The sequence below is a fragment of the Alexandromys fortis genome, unplaced genomic scaffold, assembly GCF_014885135.2.
Source record: "Alexandromys fortis isolate MF-2015 unplaced genomic scaffold, M_Fortis_MF-2015_v1.1 scaffold_45, whole genome shotgun sequence".
NCBI lineage: Eukaryota > Metazoa > Chordata > Mammalia > Rodentia > Cricetidae > Alexandromys > Alexandromys fortis.
The window spans coordinates 2,230,578-2,244,143 of record NW_026067926.1 but is presented as its reverse complement, the minus strand read 5'-3'; the positions used below and the strand labels follow the sequence as shown (position 1 = coordinate 2,244,143).

General features: G+C 47.0%; 1 protein-coding gene across 6 annotated transcripts in view; it reads right to left on the bottom strand.

Annotated features, from left to right (window-relative positions):
* Positions 1–1,829: 1,829 nt before the first annotated feature.
* Arhgap17 (Rho GTPase activating protein 17) overlaps positions 1,830–13,566 on the bottom strand; it is a 96,148-nt gene continuing 84,411 nt past the window's right edge. For 2 of the 6 annotated variants that reach the window (XM_050143157.1, XM_050143154.1), the window contains 2 exons: positions 8,880–9,353; positions 1,830–2,677 (listed from right to left, as the gene is read on the bottom strand). In XM_050143157.1, coding sequence (XP_049999114.1) covers positions 2,547–2,677; positions 8,880–9,353 — 605 coding nt within the window. In that variant the 3' untranslated portion in view covers positions 1,830–2,546. Of the gene's footprint in view, positions 2,678–6,035; positions 6,085–7,790; positions 7,845–8,879; positions 9,354–13,566 lie in introns of those variants that run through there. The other 4 variants (XR_007591882.1, XM_050143156.1, XM_050143155.1 and 1 more) reach the window with 4 other exon arrangements.

The following is a 13,566-nucleotide window of genomic DNA, read 5'->3' as shown; positions in this document are numbered from 1 at the left end:
CCCCTAAAAGAGGCAGTGCAAGTCCTGACAGTGAAGGACAGAGGAGCCAGGTGCCATGCTTGGGTCTGCATCTGGAGAGCCTTGGATGTGACCCAGAAGCCTGAGCTGAGCCACTAGGTGCCTGGACCTCAGTGAGGATGGCGGTAGCTTCGGTTTGGTATTTTTTTTCTGACATATGTAGAATCACATTTTCATTTTTATCCTGAGGACTGGGCAGCCAAGACTTAAGACAGGGCACCACAAACAAACAATGAGGGTTTGAGAAGTCATAGAACCACTGACTCCAGGCATGAGTCACAGATAGGAACCGTCCTTGTTCCCAGCCCCGCCCTCTCTCCAGAGTGAGGGCTGCAGCATCACAGTGAGGTTATCATCAGGATGCTGTTGGCACTGCTCACACAGGGTTCTCCCTGGAAGAAGGGGCAGTGCTAAGTACAACCTACAGAGACACTCCCCACAGGCTTGGCTGGTCCTGTAAGAAAACGAAAGACAAGGGGAGACGCGGGAGCCTTCAGCAGACATAGACTTCAACTTATTTTTTACAAGATTTATTTTCTCTTATGTGTGCTTTGTCTGTATTTATATATGTGCACCACATGAGTGTCTGATATTCATGGAGGTCAGAAGAGGGCACTGGATCCTCTGGAGCTGGAGTTACAGTTGTGAATCCTCACGTGGGTGCCAGAAATTGAACCTGCGTTCTCTGCTAGAGGAACAAATGCTCTTAACTGCTGAGTCCTCTCCAGTCCCCAGACAGGAACTGAAAAGGTGGGGAAATGTTTCTAGGTGCATATACTCAGTGTAATCAACACATACAGCAATTTAAAGTGTGTTGGGGGTGGAGGGAACTTTGAGGGAAGAGAAGTATTTGACTGTTCTTGCTTAGATGTGTGTGTGTGTGTGTGTTGAGATAATGACACTGTATGCACAGATGGGTGTATTTTTTGGTTTATTTTGTGGGATGCTTGCAGCTCAGATTGGCCTGAACCCATGATGTTCTTGCTTCAATCTCTTGAGTGCCTGGATTCCAAGCAGGCAGATACTATGCCCAGTCACAGTGTCTTCTAAGCCAGAGGTGGTCACAGATATCTCAATATGCAGTTTCAGGCATCTAACTCTGTCAGTGTCTGCCCCTCTGTTACCATGTGTTACCAAGAAAGCCACCCTTTGTGGGCCCCCAATAAGAACAAATGTCTGCACTGACAGCCTCACATTCTTCTTTTCCCAGGGGTCTTACTCTTAGACGGGCAGGAGGACATTCAGGTTACTGGGAAAGAGAATCCCCATGAAGTCACAGTTCCTGATGCACATTTAAGCCCTGGAAGTCAGCTTCTCTGAGTCTAAGACAGTCTGGACAGACCAGAAAGAGACATTAAGACTGTGCGACCCCAAAGCAGTCTAACCATGGGAGGTTGCTAAGGAACAACCAGGCAGCTGGGTCTCACACTTGTCAGTCATTCCCACCAATGTGATTTTTGTCTCTAATCTTTCTTTCACCTTTCAGAGACAGGGTCTCATGTAGCCCTTTCTGGCCTACAAATCATTCTGTAGTTGAGGACAAATGACCTTGAACATCTGATCCTTCTGCCTGTATCTCCCAAATACTGGGAAACGGGTATGTACTACCATACCCAGTTCCCCACCCCACCCCACCCCAGTCTTGCTATATAACCCAGGCTGGCCTCAAACCTATAGCCCTCTCCTCTCCAATGCTGAAAATAGCAGGCTAGCATCTTTCTATTCTTTCAAATCACACACACACACACACACACACACACACATACACACACACACACACACGCCAGAATTTGCCTCCAAGAATTAGCAAGTTTTTATATAAACCACAGAATATATTTAATTCAAATTAAACATGAAACTAGAATAACATTCGGTCTTTATCAAGTAGCAATTATATTGTTTTGTTTTTTAAAAAAGAACAGTATATTTCTCTCCATATTCTGGCAATCCACAAGGCACGACTCACATCCAGTTTGATGAGGCAACAGAGCCAGCAGTCGCCATCAATGCTCAAGGTTCTGGGGATGGGAGGAGACACAGACTGTATTTAATACAAAATGATTCTGCAGCAAGTCTGAAGGAACGGAAGCTCCCTCTGGTATGTGACAACCAAAGTCCGAGTAGCAGGAAGTAGGCAACTTGCATAATTAATGTGTTTTATTAAATAGATAGGTAAGTCTCTTCTTAGTCACTCCAAGTTGCTGTCTGTGTTAACAGCGTGGGCAAAGGCTTCCCATACATTTCTCAGCAGTAATTAATACTCGTTCCACTGCAGGTATTTCTTTGTTCTATCATTTTTGGCATGATTTTCGTCCTATATAAAACAATCCAACTTCTTCCCGACACAGGTCATTCAGCTTTGAGTATTGGCCCTTTACCTTCTCCTCGGGCCGTGGGAGTCGAGTCCTGCGTGGTCAGACTTTCCTTCCCCCACTGAAAGCTTTCACTGTTTGTCTGTAGGGACAGAGGCTTGCCTGACCCAGTTCCGCTCACAGGATGTAGGGCCAAAGGCTGGCAAGTGGCTTTCTTCACAATGCGGTACTTTCTGTGTCATTGTCAATGTCCAGCAGAATGTGGCCAGGCACTTCTTTGCTTGCCAAGTCTGAATGTATTTCAGGAAAGACGCTGCGAAGTGATTCTGAAACCCTAGAATTGGTGTCTGGACAAAAACATGAAGATGCATGGTATCAGTGAGGGTAAGGTCCAAGATGTCCCCAAAGGCACTGAGAAGAGAGGCTGGAAGGTTTGAGTCAGCCCACACACAAACACAGTCTCTTTCTAGAGGCTGCAGGAGCCATGAGAAGTGAAGCCCTTGAAAGCCTAGACACAATTGCCTACTGCAGTCCACTGGAACTCCTGAGAGCCTGGGCAGCCTCAGAGATGCAACCCTTGAAATATGCTTGCTTTGAGCAAAGGACATTCCACTCTCACCTAGATCTCCAATGACTAACTGTGGGTTCCTAACAACCTCTAAGTTGCAGGGGAAGAGCACCCTGGTGAGAACTAACTTCTGATGCTAAGAGGGTTTCCTTCTGGAGATAAAACTGCGACCTCAACCTCTACTGAGTCAGAGCTGGACTGAGCCGTTCTGAGTTGCAGGACTATCCTGGGCACTGTAGAAAGCTGAGAAGTCCTGGCTTTTACCCACCAGATGCTGGTGGCACACGGACTACTGACCCCCAGAGTGACAACCTGAAATGTCTCCAGGCACTGTTAAGTGTCCCCCATGGGGCACACATACCACGCTGACAACTAAAGCAGACCATCAAATCTCTAATTACTTTCTTCTAATGCTAATACACTGAAATCTTTCCATGTCTTCTTAAGTTGACGGAAAATTCTTTCAGTAATATGGCAAATATACATTCCTTAAGCCACTGCTCCTCCCCTTCCACGCTCACAAGACCCCTTTGCTCACCACAGCTCTCTTCCAGACTACCAGCTACCTGATCTGCTTGCTGAGGACAGTGATAGTGAATGAGACAGACATGGCCTTGATGAAACCCACAGATAAGCCAGGAGACTGGTTTCTGTCCCTTCCCTGAAAGCCCCTCCTTGCCTCTGTCCCTGCAGTTTTGAGCTATTGTCTTCTTTTTCCTAGGGGTATACCCCTTTTCTCTCAGACTCCAGGATCAAGAGACTTGTCCTTGCACCACAACTGAGGGAAATGCCTAGATTATGGAGGTGCTGAGGAGTTGAAGGTCCTGGGCATTCAGTGCCATTTCAGACAGTTCAGATTTTACAGGAACTAGAAAACCAACGGAACAGGTTGAATCTCCTGGTTCAGAGATAGAGCAGCAGCAGTGCGCGTGCACAGAATCAAGGGTGTCAGAGACTTGTGGCTCACCCTGGGCAAGGGCAGATCTGTCTCGTTCAGTGCCTTACAGCCATGACAGGGGCACAAAGCAGACACTATGAATCCTACAGCTGGGTAGCTGACGGGCAGATAGATAGTGGGCTGGTGCAAACATCCTTCCAACCCTCCCTTTTCACAGCCTCAGGCAGAGAGGTAGCCATGACTCAAAGGCAGCAGCAAACAAGAAAACCATTGCAAATTCAGTGTCTTCCCTGCTATCCTACCATGGATGGCACTGCCAGTCCAGAGAGTTCACAAAGACTAAGGAACAGGCATGAGCTGGTGGAGCATGCACAATGCAAAGACACACTAACCAGATTTCTGCTTGTCAGTATCTCTACTTGTGTGCCAGCTATGAACACTTTCTAGAGAACAAACTGGCTCTTTTTTCCCTCAACCATCAGACAGAGGGAGGTGCCCAGAGGCACCACTTTATCAAGGTGACAAGCCAGCATGAATGAGACATGGAGCAAAGCCAGCAGGTCTGGGCTCTCTGGAATTACAAGGACTGTGCTACTCCTCCGTGAGGGTCCTGAAGGGGAAGACATCATGTGAGGAGAGAATGGCTGAAGTCTTGAAAACCAGTTCATTGCAGCAAAGGAAAGGGTTACTCCAGAAGATACCCACAGCCTTCTTTTCTTCTCTCAATGCTTCTACACATCTCTAGGTATGAATTTATATGCTTTCGGTATATAGCTTGGTCTATAAGTTTGCTGGTTGGAGTTAAGTTTATATTACAGATAATTTAATAAATAACAAGAAATCCAGAGAAGAGCATCAGGTAACAGGCCTTGGCCCCAAGGCACAGCGAAGACAGTATAATGAACTTGGGGCCCCTACAAATGGAACCCATTCTTTGCTGAATGAATATTTTTATTTGGGAGACAGGCCCTCCAGTGGGCAGGACTGGCATGCTACAGTTTTGGGTATGGTCTAGAAGAATTTTCACTCAAATAATTTGGATTATGTGCTTTAGGTTGTAACTCTTTTCTTAAAAAATGCTATTTTGATAATGACTCATACAAGTATCAGATCCAAACACACCTGGAAAGCAGCACAAAATGCAAAGTGAACATCAAACACCACCGCCACTGCCCAGGCTCTCTGTCCCCGGTTCTGACATCTGGATTCTCCTATCCCTTACCAAGCTCTGTCTGTGAACAAGAGTCAGTTTCTCGCTACTCCAGTCCAGTGGTTCTCAGCCTTCCTGATGCTGAGATCCTTTAATACCGTTCCCATGTTGTGGTGATCCCCAACCATAAAATTGTTTCGTTGATGCTTCCTAACTGTAATTTTGCTACTGTTATGAGTTGTAATGCAATCTCTGTTTTCCGATGGTTGTCTGAGGGTTGTGACTCACAGGTTGAGAACCACTGTTCTAGTCAAAGGGGAGATTATACTCTCGCTCAATATTTGACTTCCCATGAATATGCCGTCTACATATTAAGCTGCAATTAGAAGTAGAAGCCTAGCAAATCTTTAGCTACAGTCATAACAGCACACGTAGCTGGTGAAATAGTGAATACTATGTTACTATGTGGGCAATGACATGGGATATAAAGAAAAATCAAAATGTTGGGGTAAAACCCACACAGGGCAAAAGAGATCATGGACCACGATGTTTTCAGAAAACAGAATAAGGCACCCTTTAAAGGCAGGCGATATGCAGACTTCCGCAACTACAATAAATGAAGATCTGAACAAGTGGCACCCTAACCTCTGCCTCTCTGGGTCCTAGCAGGCCTAGGCTGGCACGTGACATGACAATAGATAACTATCATTCTCTCATCCGCTGCCTATCATGGACTGTCGGAACCTTTCTTAATCCATCTAATTTAATTCCTTTACCACTTGTGCCTACCCAAGAATGTCTCCGACGGAACAGCACATGCTCTGTCTACTACATCTCAAGCCTGCTGGGATGCAAATGAAGGAGTCATGAGGCCAGCCCAGGACCACCTGTTACAAGTCTGTGAACACATTTAGTACTTAGAACAATGGACAGCAAGCACGGATGAGGCCAGCCCTCCTTAGTGCATGCACTATTAGTAGGGATGCAGGCAGGCAGGGTTAGGGTGACTGGTTAGTGACAGCCATTAGTGCACAAATATGATCATAAAGTAGCAAAAATGCTTTGGCCAATCAGTTGCCTTTTCCTTACCATTAAACATTCCAATTTCAGTTCTTACTGAATATGGCAGGTCATACATCTAAATTAATTATTAAAACGTTTGAATTAGAATACTCTTTGCTAAAATCCTCCTGCTTTGCAGAGTTACAGTGAGAGTTTGACATTCAGAATGACTGAGAGTCCTTCCCTTCTCCAGAGCTTTCCAGAGCCCTGAACTTTGGAGAGGGGAGTGGACTAGTAAGTCAGCCTGGCATTCACCTTAGTCCCTTAAGCCTTACCCACCTCTTTATAATTAAATAATTTGATGGGTGAGATGTTCTCAGGAATCTTTCCAAAGTTCTCCAAGTTAAAGCATGTCATAACAGACTGTGCTACAAAATCACAGGCTATCTCCAGGAAGCGTCGCTAACAAAATGACCGATGCTAGGGGATTCCTAAATTCCAAATGCTGGCCTTCTGTACATTTCTAAGGGTAGGCCAGTGAATGTTAAGATTAATTTTATGTTAATGCTATAATAATACAAAGGGAATTGCAGAGGCCATGTATTTCCTGTGCTAAGAAAGTTTACAGTAAAGATTAAAACAAATCGGTAGCATCTTAGATCATTTTTGAATGTAAAATTTCACCTAACTATAAAGTATAGTGAATGATAAATCAATTAAAACAATCTGTTGGCATAAAACACCACAAGTGACTATGGAATTACAGAGTAGGCATAATTCTGGTTTGCAGTCTTTGTTCTAGTCTAGATAAAAGGATAGGTTTGAGTAAAATTTTGGTGTCAAAAGTATTAAAGTGTTAAAAGGCTCAGCCTAAGCCAGGCAGTGGTGGCTGCGTGCGCCTTTAATCCCAGCACTCGGGAGGCAGAGGCAGGCGGATCTCTGAGTTTGAGGCCAGCCTGGGCTACAAGAGCTAGTTCCAGGACAGGCTCCAAAGTAACCCTGTCTCAGAAGAAAAGAAAAAAAAAAACCCAAAAAACAAACAAAACAAAATAAAACAAAAGGCTCAGCCTTTTAGTTTAATCACTCAAATACTGGACTAATCCAGGCCCTGAGAAGAGCGGAGGGATGCCTGTATCCTCCTCCATTGTTTCAACTTGAACTAAGCTGCGAACACTCAGTATACGTCCTACAAAAGGCTAAGGGGTCTGATTAAAGCAACTGTACCGTACAGGAGTCTTCTGCTGGCCCACTATGTGCCCAAAGGGATGATCAGATGAGCCTCATTGTTTTAAATGCCCATACAGCTTAGGAAAGCAAAATGTAAGCACGCTGGAATGCAAAGGGACTTAAGGGAGTTCAGGGGAGGATTATTTGGGGAAGTTTGGAGGGGGCTGAGAATTTTAGACACCAATTAAGAAGCTCCATGCAGTTACCTTGCATTTAAGATACAAAATTAAAAATTAAAGCACAAAACACAGGGACGCACAATTTTCCGTGTGATGGTTCCCTGTTGTTGGGCGCTGATAGGCCAGTGACAGGTGGAATGGTACTGAGAAGAGCAGAACACTGGGAGAGGCTAACCCAGATGAACAATGGAACAACGCAGCATCTTCCTGACGGTTTCAAACTGAGGTCTCAGCCTAGGGACAGCCACCTCTTAGATTTGGGGCAACCAAAGCCAAAAGTGCTTCTGATGGGACAAAAGGTGTAACTCTATGTCACAGAATGGATGGCTGACTGATGGCTACGGCATGGCCACCCTGAGCACAAAGTCAAAAGCACACACACAGAACATGGCTAAGCAGGAGCGTTTGCAGCTGCAGTTCAAGCTGCTGAGGGGTTACAGACCTTAGTTCTGGAAACCTTCCCCACCTGTGAGGGCACTGGGAAGGGCATCTAGTGGGAAAAAACAGCAAACAAACCAATGTGGCTTTGTGCTAATCCAATAAACATCCTGCTGTCATAGGAACAGTTATTAACTATTGATAACATATGTTAAACTAAGCATTATATTCCTGGAAAGGATCTCTCTGTAGTTAGCTGACTCGTTATCTGGTGTAGTGCTGGGTCATCCTCTGTTGGGAAGTCCACTGTGAGGGCGGAAGCACCGGAGTGCAGTCCAGTGGCTTCCATGTAGGACAGCCCACAGCTAGGCTGCTGAGACTAAAAGCAAGCTGCTGTTAAGAAATGCTGCACAGTTCAAATGACCATTAAAAACACTAAAGAACACTATCTTTTCAAACTAAAAAGCAAAATCCAGTAGCTGGAGTAGCAATATTCTTGATATAATAAAATAAAACAATCATGTTTTGTAGGGTATCTATAAAAACACCCCTCAAAGTAGCACTACAATCTGTACAATCAACTCCATGCCCAGGGCAGATCCAAGAGGATGATGCAAAAATCTCCACTCATCCCTGTCAAGCCATTGGAGGCTAATGTGGGTCTGCTTGGGAGATCTGCCTTCCTGAGCATCTGAATTAGCATATATAGTGCTTCTACTACACCCACTTCTGAAATTCTGCACTTAGTATGTGCATTTTTTACTTTAAAAACAGTAGTTAAGTCCAGGATGACCTGGAACTTGCTTTGTAAATGAGGCTCCAGATCCTCCCATCTTCAAGGATGGATCACCAAGAAGGAATTCACTAAGAACTCCACGCGTATGTCGTACAATACCTTCTATCTGGACTTAAACGCATTTACATTTTCCAGAATGTGAATGAAGATAATCTTACACCCAGAAGAAAACGACAGGCTTTATGATCTGTGTCACTGGTATTCAGCTCTGCTGTCTTGGCACGAAAACAGCCATAAACGGCTTGACAGAGCAGGTGTGACTGCGCTCCCATCATATGTGACTTGCACCTGGCTTGGGAATGACTGCCATCAAGGGAAGGCTGAGGGAACACTGCATCCCTTGCTACTCACCAGTGACGATTCTGGAGGCGGTGGGTGCTGTGGGCACGAGGTTGCCATCCCCTGTGTGGGCACCGGGAGGGTGTGGGGGTGGCGGCACGCTAGGCCGGTTGCGGGGCTTGGGTACCGGCCGGGGCCTTGGGAGGGTTCCATGCGGTTGTGTGGTCTCGCCGTGCGAGGGATTCTGCTTGGCCAAGGGTGGGGTGCTGGGTGGTGTGGGGGTTTGCGGTGGCGTGGGGCCCGGCTCTGGTCCCTGCTCGCCCAGCCGGGGCTGTGTGGGGGGCTGCGGTGGCGGGTGGTTGGGCGCCTGGATGGGAGGCAGACTGCTGGAGCAGCGGCGCATGCCCTGTGCCTGCTGCGAGGGTGGCGACGGGCTGCGAGTGCTCGGCTTTGGTGAAGTGCCTGTGCCTGGGGAGCTCTGCCCACCAGGGTGGCCAGGAGGTGGGTTTCCTGGTTTGGGGGGTGCCGGGGCAGGTTTCTTCACAGCTGCACAGAAGAGTGAAAACAGGGTCAGTAAGGGGAGGATGCGGCTCAGCAGGACCTCATGCCTTCCCCCATGCATCAAGAGGGGTCTGCTGTGCCAGCCCCAAACCCTAGACCAGTCCACCCCCAAGAACATCTGACAAACAGCTATGGAAACCCAAGTAAAAACCGAACTGGACTCTTGTGCCAGGGAAGTCTCTTGGGCCGGAACTGGTATGGAAGATGGCCACTAGGAAGAAATAGAAAATTTGAACCCAGTGTGGAAGTAATGACTGCTATCATTGGTGTCTCAGTTGTGACAAATGCAGTCTGATGTTGGATGGTAACTGTGGGGGTAACAGGGCCAAGTGCAAGAGGGAACACAACTTCTCTGTAAACCTAAAGTAGTCCAACATAAGGAATTTATGTAAAAAGCTAAGTACATGATATATAGAGGCCTTTAGTGACCTGTCATTTTACAAGTTCAAAAGGAAGAAAACTGAAAACTGAGTATAACAGAGGCCACACACCCATATAAAAGAGCAAATTGTGGGCCCCTCAATGGCTCTTTTTCCAGAGTCCCCTCATGACTTCAGTGTGGAAACAAACCCAGGAGGGAAGAACAGAGAGGCAACCCACCCCACTCAGAACTCCGCCCAAGGGAGGCGTGAGGAGGGTGGCTGCTGGGGATTGACTCCAGGGTCTTCATGATGGGCAATCATTCTACTGCTGTAGGACTGGTTTTTACTCATGGAAATTCTACCAATCCCAGACACATTCTAGGTAGAATTAATTAGAAATAAGCCTGCAGCTGTTTCTCTAACATGAGCTGAAACAAATTCCTACTCTGAGACCAGCTGAGATCTGAACCGACTGTGGAAGGAGAAGATGGAAGGGCAGAGAGGAGAACCCTGGACATGTTTCTGTTTCTCCTGAGGTCACACAGACAACCCTGAGACAGGCAGAAGGACTCAGAGGACAGAAGAAAGCGGTGCCCACTCAGCTGCACACCAGGCTTGCACACACTGCGTGCCCATCCCTGGAGCTCACTGTGGGACTGGCCCAGAGTGGAGAAAGGAAGCCCAGGGCAGGCTGGTTATTTTCTAAGCAATCACATACCTAATAAATGATGGAATAGATTCACACATATATCCTGTGGCCTCCCTGGATTCTTTTTCTTCTTTCTCACACAGCTTCTCTTCCTATTTACAGGGTCCAGAATCCAATGGTGCCTGCTCTGCTAAACTAGCCTATAACTCCGAGCCCGGCAATTCAGAAGACCTTTCCCCACAGAAACAACCAGTCAGTTTATAAAGGAAAAGATCTCTGGAATCAGTTACACTCTGGTTGATGAAAGTAATGAGAAGAAGAAAAAAGTTTGGTTTCTTGCTCTAAGCAGTACTAACTGTAAACTCACACTGAAGAGAAATTCACGCCTAACATTTACAGCGCAGGAGACTCAGAACAGGAAGCCCGAGAAGAGGGCAGCAGGGCCCAAGGAAGGGCTAGAGAAAAAAAGATCCTATCTGGGACCATGGTGGAGGCACTAGCATGCTGAGGTGTAGCTGTCCTGTGGGAGGCCTGGGTGTTGTGGAGACAACTCTCTGAAAGAAGAGCTACAGCTGAGCTCAGGTAGGGAAGTGTAAGCAGGACATATGAAAAGGACAGCAGTCTAGGACAGGTAGCAAAAGGATGAAGTGGGGGCCTGTAGCCCTACCAGTATGGAGCTTGCCTTCTTGCCTGAAAGATGCGTTAATGTACATTAACACTTGTGGAGTGCTTTTAAAAAGCATAGATACACAGTGCCACAGGTGAGTGAGAGTGGCAAAAATCTGCAATTCCAGCACCCAGAAAGCTGAGGCTGGAGTATTTAGGCTGTGTGAGGCTAGCCTGGGCTACCCAGTGAGACCAACAATGAATCTAATACTTGTAACGCTCCTCCACTTTTGATGCTCCTATATCTTACCACTCCTCATATTTTTATTTCTCCTGCATACATTAGGAAAGGTCAAGCTAGCATCCTATAGCCAGTGTGTACCTTTAGGCTAAAGCAGAACACATACTTTGGAGTCCAGGGCCTTGTTCCTCCTCTACAACAGCCTTGCATTAAGGGTGGCATCAAAGACACCTCCTGCATTCCTCTCCTGCAGCCGTTGAGCTTCCATGGGTCACTGCAATGGTCTAGTCAAACTTTCTGATGACACTGCCTGTGAACTGCCCATCATCTCCCCACCTCACCTGCCTCATCCCAAGCAGCTCCACTGCTTAGCTGCCCTGCTTCATTAACTGGCTTTGTGGGGAAAACATTCCAACCCTTCCTAACCTACTCACCTTGGGAGAGTCTGGACGCCTCTCCCAAGCAGTCAGTCCTGCGCCTCCCATGTTCCCCATTACAGTATGGTGCAGGAGACACGTGCTTACCCTTGCTTGTGAAGATCAAATGACAAGAGCATGGCCAGAAAGAAAGGGTACAGAGCAGCCAAGCAGAGTGGCCTGGCTGCTGCTCCTGGAGCCCTTGCAGCCCACATGCCTGAGTGTGAGCATCTCCCATGCTGAACACATACAGTTAAGGCATCAGCTGAAGAACTAAGATCTAGTAAGAGAAGAGGCTCTCACTGTTGCCGTGCGTTTTTCTAATGGCCTGACCTGGACAAAGTGCCGCAGCCTCTCTGGAAGTACAGTGGCTCCTCTTTTCTCCTAATCTGTCTCTCCCGAGGGCCGGGCCGATATGCACACTCCCATGAGCACGTGCACAAGAGTCTATGCATATTATCACAGGCCTAGTGCTATGACTTCAGTGCCCTGCCCCCAGGCTGTGTGTTGGTGTTGGGAGGCAAGGCCTAGTGGGAGGCCTGGGGAGGAGCCTCGTGAATGGCTCCTTGCCTTTCTGGAGGGAATAGGTGCTCTAGGGTAGGAGTCTGGCTCCCCAGCTCTCTTCTGAAGCCCTCTCCCTTCTGCTTTGCACAGTGCCCTCACCATTGCTGAGCAGAGACTGGCATCATGTTATCCTTGGATTTCCCAGCCTCCAGGACTAGAATCCCAAAGAAACCTCTTCCCTTTACAAGTCAGATAGTCTCAGTCCTAACACCCAGTTATCCTGGCGGTCCCGAGGTGTGACTTCCCTGCTGTATCATGTCTACACCCTCCTCATCCCTCCTACCTGAAGGGTTTCCAATGGTAAAGGACTGTCTTTCCCTAGTCTTAATTTCAGGGAGATGTAAACATGCACACACACACACACACACACACACAAAACTCAGAAGCATATGCTTCACACATGTGCCCCTTGCTATGACAAATTCCCTGTCTCTTGGTAGCCACATTACAAGACCCTGTAAGGTGCAGATCTTTTACACTCTAGTAAGCACTGCTAGGGAACTCAGGACAACCCGGGCAACATGGAATTTAACTGGCTTGACCTGGAGTAAGAGGTGTGGCTTCTCTGGTACATCTCTTTTAGAACTTGTTCCTCTCTAGACTATGGTTCCTCCACTTCAGCACCACTAATAGATGGGCTGCACATTACTTCAGAAGACTGCACACTATGGTTGCTTAGTAGCATCCATGGTTTTTGTCCCCTAAATATATGTAACCTCTTTCCTTTTGAAACAACCAAAACCAGCTCCAGATATCAACAAAGGTTCAGCATCAGGAATTGTGGTGTTTTGAATAAAAAAGGTTCCCACAGGCTCATATGTTTGAATGCTTAGTCACCAGTTAGTGGAACTGTTTGAAAGATTAGGAGGTGTGGCCTTGGTAGAGGAGGTGTGTCATTGGGGGTGGGCTCTTTAAACCTCAAAGCCCACCCCAGGCCCAGTGTATGTATCTCTATGTATCTATTGCTTGTAGATCAACATGTAAAGCTCTCGCTACTGCTCCAGCACCAGGCCCGCCTGCTTCCTGCCATGAATTCATGGACTAACCCTTTGAAACTGTAAGCAAGCCCTCAATGAAATGCTTTCATCTATAAGGGTTGCCTTGATCATGGTGTCTCCTAACAGCACTAGACCAGTGACTTGGGAAGGGAGAAAGTCAGTTCCAGGTCTTCTAGTCTGTGAGGTACCGAGAGTCCAGACCGTACGAGCTTGCTGAGTGCCATCTCTGTGGCAGACACACATAAGGACAGGATGCTGAGGTGCACAGACAGGGAAGACCTGAGCTCGTTAAGATCTTGGAGAGAATAATAAACAAGACTTAAAAATTCATGTCAAGACAAATGCTGGGTAGCCAGGACAAC